Source organism: Trachemys scripta, chromosome 23 (genome assembly GCF_013100865.1).
Source record: "Trachemys scripta elegans isolate TJP31775 chromosome 23, CAS_Tse_1.0, whole genome shotgun sequence".
Classification (NCBI taxonomy): Eukaryota; Metazoa; Chordata; order Testudines; family Emydidae; genus Trachemys; species Trachemys scripta.
Window position 1 is genome coordinate 9,369,086 of NC_048320.1, and position 22,495 is coordinate 9,391,580.

Sequence of the window (22,495 nt, forward strand, 5' to 3'; positions counted from 1 at the left end):
AGGCAAACGCATAGCTGGGACGGACCCTAGCTAGCAGCTACAGACAGCTGCATCGCCCAGCGTGGGAGTCTTTGTATGGACACAGAACTGATGCCAATCCTGGTCCCAAACCTGAATGGACCCATGTGGGGACACAGTCGTGTGGGCCAGAGCTCCAAAGCCCACTGGAGTCTTAAACAGGGTTTGGATCAGGCTCTTGATGCTTGTCAGAGATGCCAGATTGATCCCCTGGCCAGCTGACGCCCTCTCTGTACCACCAGTGCACTTGTAGGCGGCTTAGCAGCAGGGCAAGCAGCCCCCCTAGCCCTGACCCAGAGGGACCCACCCTAGGCATGAGCAGTCTCTGGTCCAGGCAGCCCTTGGTCTCCCTCCTGAGGCCAACAGCCGAGGGGACAATTAGCAGCAGTGGGTTTGGCGCCGAGGATGCTGGGAAGTGGACTGAGGCCCAACAAGCTCATGACACAGAGGCTGCAAATGCCCTCGCAAGCGAGACCGTCGCCAGCCTCCTCCTGGCCCAGGGGGAGATTTCACTGCCAGCCCCAGAGGGTCAGGGAAGCATCTGGGCTTGAACGGTGCTTCCCCGTTCCAGTTCCCATCTCAGCATCTGTGTGTGGGGAAAGGGGCATCAGACTGGGATTCCCTTTGGCTCTCAACCTGCTAACAGCAATGGGCGAAGCACCCCGCTGGCCTGGACCTGAGTGGCATGACTCACAGGCGCATGGGAACTCCCCCCGTAGGAACAATGAGGACACCAGACAGCCAGTTTATACCTGGGGAAACCGAGGCACAGAGCGGCTGCCTGACTTGCCATGGGGTCCTATAGGGAGACAGTGGCAGAGCTGCCCTTCTCTATCCCCGCCCCCCGCGTTGTTACTTGGGGAGGACTGGGCGGGGGAACGTCCCTTCCAGACGCAGCGGAAGGTACCTATGTAGATGTTGCCATTGTTATGGTTGGGGTAGGAGAAGTCGACCAGGTCCCAGTTCTCTCGGTGTAGCACGTAGTTCGTCCCTGCAGCCGGGGAGGGAAACACGGAATAGTTCAAACCAGAGGCAGGTGGCGGCAGCAAGCACAGGAATCTCTCTCCATCCCCCTCCCCAGCACCAGCCGCTTCTGTATACCGGTGCTGCCTCCTTGCCCCTTTCCATCCCCACCAGCTCTCCGCCCCTAGCAGAGCCACTGGACACTCATGGTGTGGCCACACCGAGGGTGCGTCTACACTGATAAAAACCCAGCGGCAGTGAGTCTCAATCTGGATCAGCTAGCTCGGGAACCTGCCGTGGAGACGTTTGGGCTCGGGCTGGCGCCAGGGCTCTGGGATCCTCCTCACTTGCGGGTTCTCCAAGTCCACACATCTCCACTGCAATTGTACAGCCCCGCAGCCCGAGTCAGCCACGGCCGCGCCGCGGGTCTTTCTTGCGGTGTAGGCGTACCCAGAGAGGCCGTGTTGGTCCAGGCACATGGGCTGGGGGAAGGGCAGTGCCGGGGTGGGGGGCGGGAGAGCCAAAGCAGCTGGTGGCAGTGGGACTGACCTTGCCAGTTGTAGGCGCCAGGCGCCCCAAAGTAGACGGTGTTGGCGGTGAAGCCGCCGCTGGTGCCCATCTGGCACATGCCAGTCTCCTCGTTGTTGGAGTTGCACATCTCGTTGTGGTAGGTCTGCCAGTCGTCTGCCAGCTCCAGCTGAAGGTCATTGCCGCGGACGTAGCATTTCCCCACCATGCGATGCTGCTCTTCGTTGCCAGACATCAGGACCCTGGCGTATCGGTGAGCGCAGGCCTGGGGAAGCCAGGAGCAAACTGGGTGAGTGCCGAGCACGCTGCTGTCCGGGCCTCGCGGGGCACTAGGGCTACCGCACAGGGGTTGGTATCCTGGGTCAGTCCAATGGGCCAGAGCTAGCCACCTCCAGATACACTAGTCCAGATATTCCACCTCCTGCCAGATCAGGGGAGGGCAGCAGTCCATGTACCCTTATATCCCATTCCTGCTACTCCAGGTCTATATGCTCCCAATATCCCACTTCCAACCACTTCAGGTGAGAGCGACAGTCCATATACTCCTGATATCCCACAGTTACACACCTGCTGGGGGGGTAGGGGGGGTTGGCACGGAGCCTGTGGGTGAAGCAGACGCTCCGCTCTCTTTGCTCTGGGTCAGATCCGTCCCGGTGCTCAGTTACCTTCAGGGGAGCACACGGAGTTACACCAGGGGTGAACATGGCCCGCCGTGGATACGGCATAGACATCAGCCCCCAGGGCCGTGACGCCAGCCGCAAATGTGCTTTAAAAAAGGCAGATGGGTCTGGAGCTAGAATCCCTGGGGAAAGGGGGGGCAGAGGCGGTGGGGGGAAGCTTCCGGCAAAGGGGGTAGGGGCAGAGGGATAGGAGGAGTCAGGGGGAGCCCCCACAATATTTCCATTGCGGGGTCGCTAGCCTCCCTGGACCTCTGCCAGGTCTGGCCCCCCTGCCTGAGCCGCTGAGTTGGGGTTTCGAACCGGAAGCGCGAGCTTAGGAGCGGCCTGGGACCCCTGCCAGCAAAGGCATCGGAGAGCGAGTGAGCCATAGTGGGGTTCTACAGGCGTCTATGGGGCTGATTCTCCATCGCCCTGCGCCTCAGACGCTAATTACACAGGGCAGAGCAGGTGTCAGACGGTACCACAGATCGGACCGGGAAACCCTCTACCTGGGCAACGGAGAGCCAGACCCACAGATTCCCGCAGAGCCCAGTTATCCCCGTGATGGGCCCTGGAGCTCCCAGAGACAGCCCAGAGAGGCCTCAGCAGATCTGCAGCAGGCAATGGTTAAGCCCTGCTCGGCTCTGAATCCCCCGGGGGCTGCCTTCCCCTTTCAGTTCTGGATTGTCTCATGTTCTTTCCCACGCAGCCTCAGGCCGAGCGGCTGGCACCGAGGCTGTTGGCCTGGTTTGGTTTCCTCCAGGCTGCCATTGCAATCTGGAAACCAGACCCTCGCTCGGCAAAAGCCCAGCGACAAGGAACGACTGGGAACCATATGCTATGACGGGGTCCTTGGCGAGGGAGGGGTGGAGAGAGTGGTGCAGAGAGAGGGAAGCAGTTGCATGGTTTCAAACCCTAGAGAGAGCGACACCTCTGCAACGAAAGGGTAATCGCCTTCATCTTTAATGCAGGGGCACTGCCCACAGAGCCTACGGAACCCAGCATGCAATGCTCCGAGCAGAAGCAAGTTGGAGCATTGCATTTTGGGACTTGTAGTCTCCACAGGCTGCACCTCTATACTAAGTGTAATTGCAGGTGTGACCTGCTCCATTATACTGCTCTTCTGCAGCCCCTCCTCATCCATTCATTAATTCAATCTGTGAGGGGCAGTCAGTATTATTAGTCCCATTTTACAGATGGGCAAACTGAGGCAAGTGATTTGCCCATAGTCAAGATCGGGGCAGGAATAGAATCCAGGCGTCCCCACCGCCGTGCACCATGTCTTGCTGGTTACACAAGCGAGTGGCGTGGGGGCATTTCCCACCCACTTTGCATGGGTGTGAAGCCTGACACTGAGGCTGGCAGCGGAGAAACAGGCCTGGTGTCCCCTGCTCTAAACACTAGGCCACGCTCCCTTCCCTCTCATTTTGTAGTTGCCCTGCACTGGTGTAAATGCTGTGCAAGGCATGTGCAATGGTGAATCGTGTCCTAGGTGTGATGCTCAGGCTCTTGACAAGCTCCCCCACCAAACCCCCCCAAGGTATCCCAGCAGGCCACACTCACCAGCACTCTCCCCGAGGGCTGTCTCTGGCTAGCGATGGTCACCCCCAGCCACATGTCCTTAATGATGTTCTTCTGTGGTTCACCTGGGCACACGGAGCAGAGGAGACAAAGAGCAGTGACCACATGAGAATGCATAGCCACCTCCCCCTCTCATGCCCCAGCCCTCGAACAATGCAACCAGGGCATGAATCCCTCCAGCAAGAGACCCTCCTGGGCAGGCTGGAGCCCCCCAGCCCTCTGCAGCACTTGTCATTGCCATGAGTGGGTCACCGCAGGGGCTGAACTTCCCAAGAGAGCATGGGACAGTGCATAGGGGAAGCCCAGGACTGGGAAAGCATGGGGCTGCCTGCCCAGGAGAGCATGCTACCATGGGGCAGGGCTGGGCGAGCACTGACAGAGCAGTGGGGACATGTATACAGTGAGAAAGGGGTTGTTCTCTCCTCCCTTCCAGCTTGGGTTCAGCTCTTAAATGGTTAACAGGACCCTCCCTGCACCCGGTGGCTCCCCCGTCTGGAGTCTGAAGACAGCAACATCCCCGCAGGGAGAGCATCACCCAAGACGGGTGGGATTTAACCCCCACCTCCCAAGTTGCTAGGCTGGCTGGGGGTGGGTTTCCCTGGGTGGGGCGCAGGGGGCTGAGAAGCGCTCGCATACTCTTCTCCTCAATGTCCACTCGCTCGCAGTCATTCGTGGAGACACTCAGGGGGCAGGAGTACATGGCCCCCGTCCGCGTGGCATTCTCCGTCCCGGCCGCTACGTCCTGGGGCGCTCCGGTCAGCAGCCTGCCAAAGACAGCAAAGGAGCTCAGGGGCCTGGGAATCTGTTCAGCGTTTACGGCTGTGTGAGCATGGTGCTTTGCACCCTCCCTGGAGCGGCCTTCCCGCCCGCCCCCCCCCCCCCTCCGGGATCTCACAGTGCTTTGCAAGTGTTAAATTCTTCCTTCCTTCCCCCACCCACACCCACACCCCGAGGCAGCAAAAAGTGAATCAACTTCACTCAGCAGCAAAACGCAGCCACCTCTGGGGTGGAACGTGGCTGCCGCTGAACAGCACACAGCAACGCCGCATAACGGGCAAGAAGCTTACAAGGGGGCTCGGACCCCTGTTCCTATTGTTACGGTAGTGCCAGAAGGCCCTACCTGAGATTGGGCGAGGCGTGTACAAACACCTAGCTAGAGACAGGCCTGGAGGGAACGCGGCTGCTCACCAACGGGAGAGCTGTTTGTCACAAGGCCGTGCTGGCAGTGGCTGCAGCAGGCAGACTGGAGTCTCTGCACGCAGGCCCCAAAGCAATCCACGCCAAAGCCCGCGTGGGCCTTTCCCCCAGGGACCAGCACTGCAGGAGCTATTCCTGAATGCAGCCGGAGCTGCAACAGGCCAACCAGCCTGCTCTGCCCGTTGCCACGACGCCCCAGGATCAGCTGGGCATTCTCCTGTCAACAGCCCATCTCCGTGTCAGTCAGACCGTCTGTCACGGAGTGCTCGTCCCCCGAGCCCCATTGCCCCACCGTCAGTCGGACTGTCCGCCATCGAGGTCTCGTCCTCCAAACCTCATTGCCAGTCAGACTGTATGTCACCGAGGGCTTGTTCCTTGACCACATTGCTCTAGTGTCAGTCGGACTTTCCATCACCGAGGGTTCATCCCCCAAGCCCCAGTGCTCCAGCGTCAGTCAGACTGTCTATCACCAAGGGCTTGTCCCCTGAATCCCATTGCTCCAGTGTCAGACGGACTTTCCATCACCGAGGGTTCATCCCCCAAGCCCCAGTGCTCCAGCGTCAGTCGGACTGTCTATCACCGAGGGTTCATCCCCCAAGCCCCAGTGCTCCAGCGTCAGTCGGACTGTCTATCACCGAGCGCTGAGATTACTATTACACTCTAGATCTGTTTACATAATTTCACTCGTTCCCTGTTTCGGCGGGAGCAGCAGCAGGAAGCTACATTGCCATGGATACATACTATTTACGTGTGTGTGCATGGGGGGGGGGTGCCGAAGTGCCCATCTCAATATTAATTCACTGCAGCTAATGTCTCCCTTTCCGCCGGCTGTGCGCCTCAGGGAGAGTCAGCCGGGTCGCACCTGACAACACTTCAGCCGGCCCCTGGTCACCTCACCGAGATGTCTTCATGCAGGACGGGGAGCTACGCCCCAAAACGCCAACCTTCCTCGCACCATCCTCCTCCTCGAGGAACAGAGCAGGGCAAGCGGTTCCTAGCAGCTACACTTCCAAGGTGATGCAGGAACGGGGCCCCACTAGGGAGACAGCTGGGTGTCACCATTACAAATTTATCTGCCCCCACCACTCAATGTCTCCCCATTAGGTGGCTGCATATGATTTAGAGGGACGAGGCATCAGGGAGGGAAGAAGCCGAGATTTGGTCCCATGTGGATTCCTGCCCCCACCCCCAGAGGAGTTTGTCGCCCCTCTGCTGTGTGAGATGGCAGGTGGCATCCACCCACCAGAAGTCAAATCACACATTCCATCCCACCAGGCACCCCCTAAAGGAGTCGGCGTCATAGCCCCGTGCTGGACAGCGAAGGTTTGCACAGACAGATGCTCTCAGCCCTCCCTGGATCTCTCTGCACCGCTCTCTCTGCGCTGGCACTAAACCCGGAGGCAGACCAGACCGTGGGAACAGGATGAGACCCACGATCCAGCTAACCCAGTATCCCGTCTCTGACAGTGGTCACTATCAGAGGAAGGTTGCCCCACACAGTGGGCAACTGTGGGGTAACCTGCCCCATATGGAGGTCTCATCCTGACCTCTAACAGAGATCACTGAAGGCCCCTAGCCCCACTGTTAATATCTCTTCCAAACTTCCTGTTGTCGGCCCCGCTACACACGGGGGGGGGGGGCAGATGAGGCAGGTTGGGTGGCTGATTTTACAGTCACTTCTCAGGAGGTAGAATTCCACGTTAAACGGCAAATCACTGCCTAAGTGTTTCGGGCCAGTACCGGGTTTACAATGGCATCTAGGGGCGCCATGGAGCTGGGCCCATGCTCTGCTTGCCCTGTGCCCTGAGACCCTGCCAGCCCACTGGCTCCCCCACCCCCATCACTTGCTCCTCTCGGCTGCCCGCTGGCCAGCTGAGCGCTCCTCTCTGCCCCCAGTGCACCTCCAGGTCCGGGCAGTCTCTGCTTCTCACCACCTGCGGGGCCCCGCCTGCCTCCCGGGAGCTGAGCCACCTGGGACTCGGGCAGAAGCCTGGCCAGTCTCGGCAGTCGAGGGGGAGGGGACAATGGGGGGGGGGGCTTGGCTGGGCCCCTCCAGGCAAGTGGGTCCTGAGGGAGCCTGGCTGGGGCAGGCCACACACAGTTGCCTCCCAGAGGGCCGGGGAGTGCGGCCGGGAGGCAGGGTGTGGGGGAGTGGGTCTCTGGGTGGTCTGGGGGAGGGGAGGTGCTGGGCTGTGAGGGGGCGGGGAAGATGTGTGTGTTGGGGCACTAGGGAGTGGGGGTTCTGTGGGGGGTGCTGGGCAGTTGTGGTGGGGCTGTGGGCAGGGGTGGTGTTGTGCAGGACGCTGTGCAGTTGTGGGAAGGTCTTGGGGGGGGCGCTGGGCATAGCGAGCCCAGGGGGGCTCGGGCCACAGGGAGTCGGAGGGGGGAGGGTGTTGGGTGGGGCGGCTGTGGGGCGTGGCATAGGCCCATCCTGACAGGAAGGGGCATGCTGGCAGCACAGGGTCGGGCAGGACATTGTCCATCTGGCAAAAAACAGTGCCCTTGCACTGGGCTGGGTGGAGCGGGGCCGCCCCTGCCACGCCATACCCCTGGCCGGCCCCTCACTCCAGGGACCGACCCCCCTGTGCCGTGCTCCACTGCCCCCATGGGGGCCCACAAATATATTTGGCACTGGGCCCACAAAAGGTTAATCTGGCCCTGTTTAGGGCAGGGTGAGACCGCACTGCCGGGAAATGTATAGACCCCTCAATATTCAACCACTTCAGCTGCGGCTTTATTTACATTCTTCTGCAGAAGTAGGCTCCATCTACAGCTCGGTTCTCCAGAGGTTCCAGCAACGGTCCACCACCTTGGAGGAAGATGGGAAGACCACCCAGCCTGGCCCGGATGCTGGATGGAGATCAAAAGCAAAGAATCCCAGGATGGCTTGGCTTTTGCAGAATCTCACTCTGGGTTTGCAAGCCTAAAACCAAGTGGGGATTAGATCGGATTCCCATCTTCTCCAGTCCAGCCAAGACGAGGGGAATTTCTATCTCTCTGTCCAGCTAACTCCATATCAGGAGTATGGGAGCATCTCCCGAACCCAGATGGATCTAGCCTCACAGCCCCCTCTGCAAGGTAGGGAAATATTACTAGACCCACACATATATGGGGAAACTGAGGCACGGAGTGATTAAGTGACTTGCCTTCGGTCTCCCCGGGAGTCTGTGGCAGAATCTGGAGTAGAACCCATGTCTGCTGTATAAACGGGGACAGCCTCCTCTTCTGATCGCAAACTCCAGCTGACAGGGAGTAAGGACTGTGGGAACACAGCAGTGCCCCCTGCCCTGGCACTAGCAGAGAAGGAGTCTCCAGCCAGCACGTTTGGGAGTCGAGCCGCCATTGTGTTTAAACGTGTGCTCTGTGCCCATTACCGTAGCATCTGGGCACCTAACAGCTGTTAGGCTCAAACAGCAGGAGAAGCCCAACAAGCCACTACTAACAAGCCCAACCCTAAGCCACTACTTCGGTGGTAGGGACCCCATTCACACATGGCCTGGCCAACCCACAACCAGTAAACCAAGAGCAACTCCTTGGACCATGGTGGCGAGTATTGTATTGCTATAAGGAAGTGGCCCACGGGCAGCACCTAGCTCTGGTCCTCGCCTGGCGCCCGCCTGTCATAGCACTACTCCAACCCCATGGCATGGACGGCAGCCTGAGGGTGGAGGGGAGGGTAGTTATTAAAATTCTACCTGTCTGTCTAAGGTATTTAGATGGGTCCCGGTGCCACAACATCTGCACCTCACAATCGTCTCTGTATGTACCCTCATGACACTCCAGGGAGGCTGGGCACCGCTGTTTTTGTTTTACAGGTGAGAACTGAGGCCCGGGGAGGCTAACGGAAGTGAGGAGCTAAAATACCTTTGAGGATCTGGGCCCAAGATGGAGCAGGAATGTGGGTTTCCCCAAGTCCTAGGCTAGGGCCCTGACCACTGGCCCATCCTTCCTCTCCGTTCAGTTCTATTTGCACAGGTGTTGGCGACGTACAGCCTTTAATATCCTAGATATGTGTGTGTGTGTCTTTCAGTTTCACCCTGGCTATGCACCCCTTGTGCTGCCCGGTGTAGATCTCTCTCTCCTTACCCCACAGCTGCGATTTCTCCAGCATCTACCCTGCGAGCTGTACCTCACGCGAGCCTGAGCCAAATGAGAGGCAGACGGAGAAAGAGCTGCTGGTGGGGGAGGGGAACACAAGAGAGGAACGTGTTTCCAGCCGAGATGCAGAGCCAAGGGGGCTGGGCGATATTGGGACGCGGCCGAGAAGGGTCTCAGACCCACCCTGCTGGAGGAACGGGAGAGAAGCCAGAGAGATTAAGTGACTTGTCCAAGGTCCCACGGGGAGGCGGCGGCAGAGCCTGGACTAGACCCCCCCACCTCTGCGGGATAAATTTAAACCTTCCCAGAGCACTGGGACTGCGAGGGTGGAAAGCAGCCAGGCCGAGTTGGACTCTGCACTGGAGCAGCAGGGGGTGCAGCCGAGCTCTGAGTCAGAGCTCTGAGATGGAAGAGGTGAGATCTTCCCCTGCTCACCCACCTGCCGTTCCCTTTCCTGCGCGAGTCCCGGCACGTCCACCTTGCGTACGGGGCCGCGGACTCGCTGGAAGGCGCAGGCAGATAGCAGCGGCCTGCTTATCGAGTGACTCAGGTGCCCACGGCTCAGGAGGGGAAATACTTTCCTGACAAGTCACTCCACTTCCAGCTTCACACACACAGGATGCCAGGGTCAGAGGGGAGTGAGTCAGCTTCCCTGTGCCAGGGCCCCATGCCAACTGGGAGTGCAAAGGCAAGGGGGGGCAGGGGCAACTGCGTCTTTTCAGCTTAGCAGCACAGAGCCATTTAAGGAAGGTGGCCAGCACACCAGCTGCAGGGGAAATTGACCATCACGAGGGAGCGGCCGTTCTGAGTCCATCATGAACTTGTTCCAAGATGCACCAGGGCATGGGCTCCTAGATCGGATCTTGCTTTATTTTTCCCAAGCTGGGTACTTTAGCGCAGTATTTGGTGCCTGGGAAGGGGCTGGCAGGGTGCTGAGGTGGCTTCCCCACGAGAGCGAGGTACCGTAGGAGGAATTCGGGACGGGCCTGAATCACCCACCCCTGCCAAAGGTGAATTTCAGACCCAGAACTAAACTTTGCAAGCTTAGGGTGATTGCGAATCAATGGCCAGGAGGCAGGCCCACGATGCATCTGTCTGAGGCAGGGAACGCGTACCCTGCCACCGGACAGCAGCAGGCAAGCAGGGTTCTCCACAGAGATCAGCCCGCCGGGCAGGACAAGTCCATATGCCTGATGCTCTTGGCAATTACAGGGAACACACTGCCATTCAGGGCAAGGAGCTCTAGCCCCAGCTACAAAGGGTTAAACGACCCATTGCTTCCCCCAGCAGATGCATGTCCACATGTCAGCCAGCCATGTTCCTGCCGCTCTCTCAGGCTGCTGCCCGATGCCATCGCGTGCCCGGGAGCCTTGCCTACTAGCTTGGCACAGACACAGCAGCTGAGAGCACAGAGGCGCCTAGGTTTGGGAGCAAGACAAGTCAGCGTGTGTCATCAGAGACCTTTCTAGCGACTGGCTGGGGCCGGGAAGCCACCAGGACAGAACACCATAGCAGGGAGAGGGCACCCAGAGATGGAAACATTAGCGACGGCACGGCAGGGGACTTCAAACCAGGGGAGTGGCCCCTGAACTCTCTCTCCGCCCCCACTTCCCACAGAGCCTGCATTGGTAGCGACTGCCGGCTGCTCCCGTCGGATGGCTCTTGGGTGAGAGGAGTTTGGGGGTTCTCAGTCCAACCGGAGCTGGGCCAGTGTCCACATGAAACCCCCCCACTGCAGCCGGGATTAATGGCTCCCGGGGAGTCAGGCTCAGGGGAGAGGGCTGAATAGGCCACGAAACTGAGCCCCCACATTTTGCCTCTGGGGGTTGGGGTGCTGGTGAAATAAGCGTTGAGGACAGATTTCCCCGCCCCGGAACGAGAAACCCCTCGGGCGCGAAAGGTGAACAGTTGCAGAGAACGGCTACTAGGGCCATCGGAGGAGCGGAGAATTGGCCTTACGAGAGGAGACTTAAGGAGCTTGGCTTGCTTGGCATAACACACAGGCTGAGAGGGATCCGATCGCTCTCTATAAATACATCAGAGGGATAAACACCAGGGAGAGAGAGGAGTTATTTAAGTTAAGGACCACGGCTGGCACAAGAACAAATGGATACAAACTGGCCATTAATAAGTTTAGGCTTAAAATTAGACCAAGGTTTCTGAGCATCACAGGAGTGAAGTTCTGGAACAGTCTTTCAAGGGGAGCAGTGGGGGGCAAACAAAACCCTAACTTGTTTCAAGACCGAGCTTGATACGTTTATGGCGGGGACGGTGTGCTGAAGTTGCCTACAACGGTACACAGCCCATCCATGACAACTAGCAGCCAATGTGCCATCACTGGCCATTGGAGATACTCGACAGGGAGGGGTCTGAGTTACTACCGCAAATTCTTCCCCGGGTGTCTGGCTGGTGGGCTCGCCCACATGCTCAGGGTCTAACCGATTGCTAGATTTCAGATCGGGAAGGAAGGAATTTCCCCCCCAGGTCAGATTGGCAGAGACCCTGGGGAGGTTTCGCCGCCTTCTGCAGCGTGGAGCCCGGGTCATCTGCTGGTTTGAACTAGAGTAAATCGTGGATTCTCTGTAACGGGAAGTCTTTCAATCATGATTTGAGGCGTTCAGTAACTCAGCCTGTTGCAGGAGTGGGTGGGTGAGGGTCTGCAGCCTGCAGGGGTCAGACTAGATGATCATGATGTGCCCTGCTGGCCTTGACATCTCTGAGTGGTCTGTGTTTGCGCCCCAGGGCAGCATCCGTGGTGGACCCGCTAACACCAGACCCAGCGTCCTCGGTGCATGGAGCACAGGGGAGCGGCCTGGAAGGAGCTCTCTCGAGGGAGCCGATGCCCGGGGTTCCTACCCACTGCGGCCAGGACCGAAACCAAAGGGAGCTCGCTTGGAGCCGAGAGCAGCCCGGGCCCGGGCCCCAGCTCCGTGACCTTGACGCAGGGAGGGGCCCTGCCGGTAAGTGGTTTCTGGCATGCCCAGGAAGGAAGCCCTGGCTGCTGGCTGGCAGTGGGGGGAACCAGCGCTCAGAGATCGCACCGTCAGATTCCGTCATGCGCCCCAGCCGAGCGAGCAGCAGAGGCTTGGCCCATCTCAAGGGATCTGGGGAACCTCCCGGCAGGAGGAGTTGCCAGAGGCTTCTACCCAAACCCATCACAGAAATCAGGCTCTCCTCCCCTGCCCAGCGGCTCAGCCCAGGCCAGGTGGGCCCAGAAGTGCACCACCCCTTTCTCTACCTATCAATCCCCCCTGCGTGAGGCTTTGCCCGTGGGCCCCATGCGCCTCCTGGGAGGAGGAGGTGGGGTGGGGATTCCGGGAAGGCGGGTGGCAGTCTTGGAAAGTGGCCTGGCGCAGGGCAAGCAGGACCCACCAGCCAGGATGTGCCGGGGCCAAAGTACCTGGGCCAGGGGCCCATGCAGAACCTTCCTCCCCCGGGGGGAGCCATCCCACAACAGCTGCCCCCCAGAGCAGGAGACGCGGGTTGAGCAGGAATCAGCCTGCAGGAGTCAGGGGGCCCCTCCCGTGCAGCAAGAAGAAAACCCAGCTCCAAGGCAACTGCTTGGCGGAGCCGGGCTGAAAAGGCTGCCTGGTGCCGGCTAAGTCAAGAGCGAGCTGTTCAAATAAAGCCCTGGAGCCAAGCCAAGCCCTCGGCACGGAGAGAGGAGCCGGGCCACAGCTTCACCCCGGCCGTCACTAGTTAATAGCACATCTGCTTGGAGATCGGCCCCTCAGCTGCTGGGCAAGAGGCGAGACGGGAGGGGAGGCGAGAGGGCAGTTTGTCCATCTCCAGCTACTTCCAGGCCAGGATCTCCTTTGCCGCCATTAAGGAATTCAGCTTCACCCAGGCCCCTCCTCTGTGGGAGGTAAGCCACTATTATCCCCATTTTACAGAAAGGGAAACGGAGGCACAGAGAGGGGAAAGGACTCACCCAAGGTCGCACAACCAGTCAGTGGCGGAGCTGGGACTAGACCCCAGGGTCCTGGAGTCCCCCGCTCTAACCACTAGACAACGGCCCGTCCCAGAGCCAAAAGCAGAACCCAAGGGTGCAGGGTCCTAACCACTAGCCCCACGCCGGGGCATCGAGGACACTAACATCATCGCCACAAGCAGATGGCGGGGCGTTCATCAGCAGAAGAAGCCGTGGGGCTTAGAGAGCGGCGGCCGCGATGTCAGAGGGGATGGGCACCATCCGCGCAGGAACATGCAGGCACACATCTGGCAGGGCAAGATAAAGCAAATCCCTTCCTCCCAGGGCTTATCCACCCGCACATGGCGAAGGACAAGAACGACTCCAAACAGGGAATGGGGCCGTGCACATCTCCCAGGCAGCTGAGAGACCAAGGAGGAGGTGGTGTAGGATCCTGGGGGGGGGGGGGCAGAGAAGGGGGGCTCTGGGACTAGATCCAATGCCAATCGAGCCTGAATGCATGTGGATCGCTTCCCGTCCCCAGGAGAAGGTGGTAGGGGTGGAGTGGGGGGGGGGGGAAAGGGGGGGGCTGCAGAAATAGGGATTAAACTAACCCTCGACAGAAAGCAACTGAAGAGGGAAGGATGGTCCAGTGGTTAGAGCACTAGCCTGGGACTCAGGAGGCCTGGTGTCAATTCCCTGCTCTGCCACAGACACCCAGTTTGACCTTGGGCAAGTTACTCAGACTGTCTGTCCTCAGTTCCCGTCTGTGAAATGGGGGGGGGATGATGCCAGCTTTGCCCTGCCCTGCCCCTGATTTAGTTGGGGATTGGTCCTGCTTTGAGCAGGGGGTTGGACTAGATACCTCCTGAGGTCCCTTCCAACCCTGATATTCTATGAAAGCTGGATAATTTGATGGAGGCCCTAGAAATATCTCAGAATAGGGTGACCAGATGTCCTGATTTTATAGGGACAGCCCTGATATCTGGGGCTTTGTCTTATATAGATGCCTATTACACACACCCCCACACCCACAACCTGTCCTGATTTTTCACACTTGCTGTCTGGTCACCCTACCTCAGAAGAGCCTCTTCATCTTCCCCCAGAGGAAGACAACTGAATGCCCGCGGATCGCCTCCCAACCCCAGGAGCAGGGGGCCAGGGTGGAGCTGGAGGGGGGGGGGGGGTGTCCATCCGTGGAGCAAGGCAGAGGTAACCTAGGCAGTGGGGCGATCGGAGACCGCTGACTGCTACTGACTCATTGTTCCCTTGTGCTCCCCGATCTGGCTTCAGCCACCTCTGGAGTTGGCTCCTTGGGGCAGGATCTGGCTTTTTGTACAGCACCTAGCACAGGGGGGGCCTGGCCCAGGACAGAGGCTCCCACATAAGCCGCAAAAGGTCGCAGAGAACAAATTCTTCTCCCCCCACCCCGCCCCCCCGCAGAAGGGGTAGCAGGGGAATCTCCAGGCTGCGCAAAGGCAGAGACTGACTTCCCCTTGTACCCCGAAGTGGGTGGTCCTGGCTTGGGCGGGGGGTGGGGAGAATCTAGCATTAAAGCCACGTGAATCGCCCGGCGTGGAGCGAGCGCATTCCTCCCCGCGTCAGGGCCATCACTCACTCCTCTCCCCCTTATAAACACATCCCCCGGCCCACCGGGATGCTAGCAGTGGGAGGAACCGTCTGATCCTTGCCACTGCCGCCCGGCCTTCAGGCGAGAGAAATATCCCCTTGCCGCTCTGAGGCCGGCTCCCCTTCCTGCTAGGCCACCTGCCGCCGCAGCCCAGACGCAGGACAAGGGGCTGAGCCCTGGACATCAGAGGCTGGGTTCTGCAATGCTCACCAGCACTGGGAGGATGGGGAAGTTTGCTCAACCCGCAGAGAGCCCGTCAGGGGTGGAGGCGGACAGTACGCCCCCACTACCCCTTCCAACCTCAGCCTGCTCCCTGCCAAGGGAGGCCTGGAGATGCTCTTCCCCTCTGGCCCCGGCAGGGTCGCTGGCGAGGACGTTCGGGGAAAATCCAGCCGCCACCTTAGGCCGGGTGGTTAAAGCTTTGTCCTCCCACCTGCCCCGGCCCCAGAAGTTTGTTGGTCTCCTTCCGGGAATGGGGAAGCCCCAGCTGCGGCGTGGGGGTGCGGAGGAAGCAGACGGTGGGGAAACGTACGCAGATGACAAGCCCTGATGTAGGAGAGAGCCCCCTTCAACCTCATTCAGAGTTAGGGGTTTCGTTTGATTTGTTCCAAGCAGACGACGAGACAGGAGAGCTGGGTTCTGTTCCTGGCTGCGGGAGGGCAGTGGGGTCTAGTGGCTAGAGCATAGCGACAGAGCCAGGACGCCTGGGTTCTATTCCTGGCTCTGGCAGGGCGGTGAGGTGCGGGACTCATTGAAGAGTTTGGCCCCAGATCCAACCATTCCAAAAGCCTCCGATATTTGGGGCGGGGAGGGGAAGGAAAGTGTGTTTCGGTTACGGACACCCCCCTCTCTGGATCCCTGCTCGCCAGGAATTAACAGCCCACCGAAAGCAGGCAAGATTCCTGCGTGAGCTGCCTTCCTGGGGGAGTGACATGGCTGGGAATCCTGAGGGGTGCAGGGCAGACAGAGCTGGTGGTTTTGTCGGGGTAAATACAGATCCCTCAAGCGGGGGCTAATCCTCCAGGAGGAAGGCACCCATTGGAGGAGGCTGCCGAAGGATTTGCTGATCTGTGGAGGGGGAAGAAAGGGGGTTGCCCACACCCTGAAGCAGGCAGGGCTTCCGCATGCTGGAAGTGCGGGGAAGGGAGCAGGCAGGAATGCAAGAAGTTGCCCCCCACTCCAGCCCCCCTGCCGCTCCCTGCCCTGGATCCAGTGTTGGCTGGCACGGCAGGGACCAGCGTTCACTCCCCCACAGGCCCTGGCTGCGGGAGGGAAGCCAGGTGGGGAGGGGATGCAGGCCCCAGCCCATGGAATCCTCTCCCATCTCTCGCTCAAGGCAGGGGCTGGGTGCTGTCCCTGCATGCCTGGCAGGCCGGCACACGCTTCAATCGCTGACATTCCCCATAGCTCCTGTCTATAAAAAAATCCCAAATACCTGACAGCGTGGGGAGCGCCAGACACGCCAGGAGCACGTGAGCAGCGGAGAAGCCAAAGGGGCGTGGATCGTGCCGGCTGTGCCAGCCCCGCTCCCACAGCGGGACAATGGGCTGGACACGAGGCACGGCTCTCCTCGGCCAGACGGTTGTCATGCCCTGGGCTCTCAGTAGAGCAAGCCACCTCCACCCAAGGGACCGAGCACCCCCTGGTAATGCGCAGATCTTACAGCCCTAGAGCACTTTTCACCCAACGCGCTTTACGAACGGCAATCCCACCACCAAGATGTAGCCACCTCTGGGGTGGTAGCCCAGCATCTTCCCACCCGGCAAGAGCCCAGGCCCGGGGGAAAAAAGGAATTGGAGACCGTGACACAATCCCTGAACTGTGCAGCTGTCACCCTCCACGCACAAGCCAGAGCAAAGCAAGCCCTGGTGTCCTGGGCAGACCGGTGCAAGGAAGCACCTCGCACGGCCTCAGCTCCGTGCACACAGACCGGCAGGAAGCCATGGGGCTGAGTGCACAGTGGGGCAGGGGGCCCAAGAATCCCTGCCACCCCCATGCAGTAAGCCCCGATGCCCCTGCGCTAGCAGCCATCTGGGCTATTTTCAGTCCTGATTCCAAGAGGCCTCCAGCTACTCTGGACTCTGCCCCCCAACCCCGCCGCCCTGGGTCCAGCTCATCCGTCACTCGGGAAATCCTCACTTGCCACTTTGCGCCGAAGGCCAAAGTGAGTGGGAAGGAGAGTGACAGACAGGAGGGAGAGAGGGAGGAAAAAAATGAGGTGATCTAAAATGAGAGCGACAGGCCCTACATCAGCTTGGATACAGACATCCCCCCCGCCTGATCCATCCCGGCCGCTCTCCCACGATCCCCAGCCCCACTCGGATGAATGCTGCTTAGCGGAACCCAGCCAGAATCTTGCGCGATTCACCCCGCATCCTGGTTTGTTTTCTCCGCTCCGCGCCTGCCCTCCTGCCACTTTCTCCGGGCTTGTCTACACTTAAAACGCCACAGCGGCCCGCTTCCATCAACATAGAGAAGTTCCTGGAGGATGGGTCCATCAAGGGCTATTAGGGATGCAACCCCATACTCTGAGCGTCCCTGGCCTTTATTCGCCAGTAGCTGGGAATGGGCGACAGGGGACGGATCACTTGGTGATTCCCTGTTCTGTTCATTCCCTCTGGGGCACCTGGCATTGGCCACTGTTGGAAGACAGGACACTGGGCGAGCTGGCTGACCCAGTACGGCCATTCCTATGTTCTAACCTAGCAATGGCTACACAGGGACTTAGGTTGGCTTAACTGCACTGCTCAGGGTTGTGGATTGTTCACACCCCTGAGTGCTGTAGTTATGATCACCTCATTCTCCTAGTGTAGGCCAGGCCTTGGTTTCACCATCCGCGTGCATTAGGACTCTGTACCTCTCACCCTTCTGATCCCCATCATCACAGCACCCTGATCAGTCCAGGGCTGCTTTACTCAGAGTTGGCATTTTAGTTCCTCAATTCTTTTTCCTCCCTTACCCGCTGTCCGGATAGTAAGTCCAGACCAATCCTCATCCCCAACACGCACTCTCTTCCTCCTCGCTGAACGCTGTGGCAGACCCGTCCCTATATTGCAGAGCTTTACTTGGGGTTTTTTACCATCGATCCCGTTAAAGAAACAAATGGATCCACGCTCCTCTAAAAGGAAAAGCCTCTTCCTTGAAGCTCACAATCCCCTGTCACTATCCCAGAGCAACGATAAAGAGAGTGAATCAGTTTATAGGCTTTGTAATTACTGGAAAGGACGCATTACTGGCCTGCCAGCGAGCCAGGAGATGGCTGGAAGGCAGGTGATGGGCAGCTTTTTAAGCACCTAGTGATTTTAGGAAGGGCTCCAGCCCCAGAATAATTTATAATAATGGAGATATCCCATCTCCTAGAACTGGAAGGGACCTTGAAAGGTCATCGAGTCCAGCCCCCTGCCTTCCCTAGCAGGACCAAGTACTAGAAGAGATGGGCGGGGGCAGAGGGAGAGTGAGAAATGGCAGTTCATGACTGACAGCCACGTGAATTCTGGCTATTTGCAAAAGGCTTGTAAAAGCATTTCCTGAATTAGCAAAATTCTCTTTGGAGGAGTGGGGAGGGGGTTCCGGAGAAATTAAACAATTGCTGCTACTGCAGATACAAAAAAAAGAACATCTCTGCGACGACCAGACACTGCGTCCCCGGGCTCACTTTTATTATTTACACTACAGTATCCAGCAGACAGCGGGGCCCCAGCGTACCAGGTGCCATACAGAGCCAGAGAGAGAGAGATGGCCCTGAAGATCTCACCGTCTGGATGCTTCCACTTCTGGGCGGCCATTCTGAGACACCCCATGGTCAAGGCCTGAGGGGGGAGAGCAGAGGCACACAGAGCAGATGGAGAGAGCAGAGCCAGGTCTCCTCTATCCCACCCTCTTACCCACTGGGCTACATTGTCCATCTAGAAGGACTGGACCAGAGAACTCCACAGCTACTATTAAAGTGGAGGTCAATCCTCATGCTTCAGGGCATGGAGTCAGGCAGGAATTCCCCACCCCCACCACCAATGCACTGTCTAGCTTTGCACAGGCCAGGCATGCTAGGGTTTGGTGCACCTTCCTTAGTAGCCTCCGGTGTTGAAGAGGCTGGGATGGATCAATTGGACAATTCCTAGATTCCCCCCCCCAGATCCATAGGCCTAATTTCTCACGGCTTTGGGGTAACAGAGCCAACGAGCCCTCCAAATACCAGCCAGGAGTCCGCCACGGTTAGGGAGTCTCACCCCTGCATAGGCTGTCATTGCCTTGAGCACCAGGAATGCCAAGAGAGCATCTCTAGGTCCTGCTGTCCAGATGTGCATTCCCTGAGAGACGGGCCCTCCCCAGCACATTACTAGCCTAGCTCTCACAGGAGCAACCCCCCCCAATGGCTGATGCAGTTGGGCACAGGGAAGGACCTACCCTTGCTGCTGCCCGATCTAGTCTTTCAGGGCAGGGCCTGAGGCATGCTCAGGGTCAGTGAGCTACCCCCTGCTCGGGGCAGGGACGGGGAGGGCACCTGCAAACGAGGTGCCCTCACTCTGCTCTCGAGGCGGGATCCAGATGTGCATTTCCAGTCCAGTTGTGGAGAAAGCGGAATCTCTCGCAGCAGTTCCCTGGGCAGCAGCCCACCTGCTGGTGAGAACATGACACGAGGGGGACAGGAGGTACCAAACGCCTAGATGGGCTGTGCAAAGCCCAAGGATGCCAACTCGCTGGTCAGATCAGGACCTCAACCGTGGGAGAAGACTATCCATCGGGGAGGGGTCGGAAGGGCCCAGGTTCCACCCACTTCTACTCATTGGCCAGTGTAGCTGGCCAGGCCTTTGGTGGGGCAGAGGAATTTACCGCCCATCCTGACCTTGGGAGGGATGGAGACTTTCAGGCTGCGTTGACACAGCAGAGAAGACAACAGGGCAACTCCGCTCTTAACTCAGGTTAGCGGCTCGAGTTCAAGCCTCAAGGGTAGGCTGGGGTTGAACCTGAGCTGCTGCGTCTTCACGGCAACGTGAACCCGCGTTCACTAACCCACGTTCCGAACGCCCCCTTTGGGGCAGCCGAGACACCCCCTTGGAGTCCCAATTCGCTCTCCGCTGCGGGCAGCTACCTGGCACCCCTTCCTCAAGGCAGATCGCAAGGTTGCAATCTGGCATGGGGCCAGAGGCACCGGGCTTGCTCTGATGCTCCTGTCATTGAATCTCTATTTGAACTGCCTCTTGTTTAAAACTTGACACACTCAGAACGGCCCTGGCAAAGCCCCCGCCATGCCCGTAAAGCAATGGGAGAGGGAGCAGCAGAGACTGGAGGGGAGGAGAGGGAGATCTGAATGAACGGGAACCTCTCCAGAATTGGGAGCCGACCCCATCACAGAAGGCTCAACGAAGGCGTCTGCCCGAGTCGCTAGGCTCTAGCGAGAAGGGGGCGGGAATGAACACAGCACATCCTGGGACATCGTCGGATCAGTCAGAGATTCAGCCTCCGCTGAGGGCGTTTGGTTCGGGTCCCCTCAAAATACCACCACCACCACCTGGCAGCATCTGTAACCCCTCTTCAGAGGACACAGTGCTCGCCGGACAGCGAAGGACTACGCAGGGGATGAGCATTGTTATTCCCATCTCACAGCTGGGGAAACAAGGGCCTGATTTGCTGAAGTTGCCTCTTACCTCTGGACGCCCAGCTTGGGATGCTTAAGGTCTGATCTCCAGAGCCGCTCAGCTCCCATTGACTTCAGCTCAGCACCTCTGAAAACCCAGCCCTTAAATGTCTAGAGCGGGCGCCCAGAAGTGGAAGCAACCAGACTTGGTGAACCCGTCTGAAAACACGGGCCGAAGGGAGTTACCGAGGGTCACCCAGCAGCTCAGCGGCACCGTTAGAAAGAGAACCAAGGAGTCCTGGATGCCAGCCCAGCGCTTTAACCACAAGACCACTTAGAAACCAAAGAGGTCCAGCGATGGGCAGCTGAACTGATCAAAGGAGAGACTGAAAAGGTGAAAGGGTAACATTTTCCAGAGTGCCTGAACAAACATTTAATAATGGGCTCTGCACTCCCGCAGAGAAAGGTACAACACACCCAGTGGCTGGAAGCTGAAGCTAGACAAAGTCAGACTGGAAATAAAGACATAAATTTTTAAGTGAGAGCAATTAGCCACTGGACCAATTTACCAAGGGTCAGCCATGGTAGATTCTCCATCACGGATAGTTTTTAAAGCCAGATTGGATGTTTTTCCTCAAAGATCTGCTGTAGGAATTATTTTGGGAAGTTCTCTGGTCTGCGCTACAGAGGAGGTCAGCCGATGATCACAATGGTCCGTCCTGGGGCAAAAAATCTGTCTGGGGATTAGTCCGGCTTTGAGCAGGGGGTTGGACTAGATGACCTCCTGAGGTCCCTTCCAACCCTGAGATTCTATGAAGTCCCTTCCAAAAGTGAGCTTACGGCTGCATTTACACGGTCAGTGAAAATCAGACTCCTAAACACCAATGTCACTTTTAAAATTAGCTCTCAAGTTACTCAGGTGCTTTGGAAAATTCTCCCCAAGAGCGATTTTATGTGGGAACAGAACAGACATGGCAGAAGTGTCGAAAATAATGACTGGTGTAGATAACGCCTGTCAGTTCTACTTTCCCTCTTCCCCAACGAAAGGAAAAGAGGACAGCAGATGAAATTTAAATGATAAAATGCGAGTGGATGAAAGCACATCTTAGTATAGGCCCCAATCCAGCAACCTACTTAAAAACACATGCGAAACGTTAAGTAACGCGAGTTGTCTCCTTGACATAAATTGATCTAAGAAGCATACATGTGTTTAAGTGTTTTGCTGGATCAGAGCCATAATACTCATGCTTCAAGGCATAAGCTGGCTGCAAATTGACAGGGGTCAGGAAGAAACGTCCCCTATGGACAGGTTGTTCCGTAATTATCCATTATACGGTTTCATCCTCTGAAGCAGCAGGTGCTAACTCTGGTCAGAGACAGGTTACTGGACTAGGTGGACCAAGGGTCTGATCTGGCATGGTGATTGTATGTTCCTGGTATGCACATGAGGGGGGGGGGGGGGGATAGCTCAGTGGTTTGAGCACTGGCCTGCTAAACCCAGGGTTGTGAGTTCAGTCCTTGAGGGGGCCACTTGGGGATCTGGGGCAAAATCAGTACTTGGTCCTGCTAGTGAAGGCAGGGGGCTGGACTCAATGACCTTTCAGGGTCCCTTCCAGTTCTAGGAGATAGGATATCTCCATTAATTAATTATGATGAGCTGACTTGGAAATCCAGCTCCTTAATGGTTCAGATAGCCAGTGCGCCCTCCCCACGGAGCCATCCTCTCCCATCTTTGTCAAAGCACCAGCAGAACCAGCTGTCCTCTCCATGACCGCTGAATCCAAGCCAGGATTTCAGGAGACCCTCTGTGGTGCCACTGGGCAATGCAGGCTGGGAGCCAGAGAGACCCACAGGGTCTGTCTTGTATCCAGGCACCAGGGAAGAGGACCCAGGTGGTCAATTCTCTTCGTCACGTTGTTCATGTCAGACAACCACCGCGTCTAGGCCAATAGCATCCGGTGTCGACCACGCGCTTCACAGGAAAGCAGCCTGCACTCACATAAACCCACAAACACCTCACCAACTGTGCAATGCAGCAGATGGAGTGCAAACAGACACCACTGGCCCCTTCTGCAGCCCAAGCAGGTCCTTTAGCCCTCAGTGTGCTCAGGCTTGTTATCCCAAAGCTAACACAGGTGAGACATAAAAGCTCAGCGCCAGGGTCAGTCTTGCAAAAGCAGCTGTTGCCCTTCGGACTTTTCCTTGCCGCCTTTCTCCGGAGAGCCCCAGTTACAACAACTCTGTCCTTGTAAAGAGCCCTCAGGGCCCGCTCCCGTGGGACCTTCCAGGAGCAGAACATGGAGAAGGCTCCGGTGTCCACCTTCCAAATCCTCACA

General features: G+C 58.0%; 1 protein-coding gene across 1 annotated transcript in view; it reads right to left on the reverse strand.

Annotated features, from left to right (window-relative positions):
- ITGA3 (integrin subunit alpha 3) overlaps positions 1–22,495 on the reverse strand; it is a 39,722-nt gene that overhangs the window by 14,387 nt on the left and 2,840 nt on the right. The window contains exons 2-5 of the mRNA XM_034755909.1: positions 4,386–4,513; positions 3,732–3,814; positions 1,531–1,774; positions 926–1,009 (exon numbers count right to left, since the gene is read on the reverse strand). Of these exons, the coding sequence (XP_034611800.1) occupies positions 926–1,009; positions 1,531–1,774; positions 3,732–3,814; positions 4,386–4,513 (539 nt within the window). The remainder of the gene's footprint in view (positions 1–925; positions 1,010–1,530; positions 1,775–3,731; positions 3,815–4,385; positions 4,514–22,495) is intronic.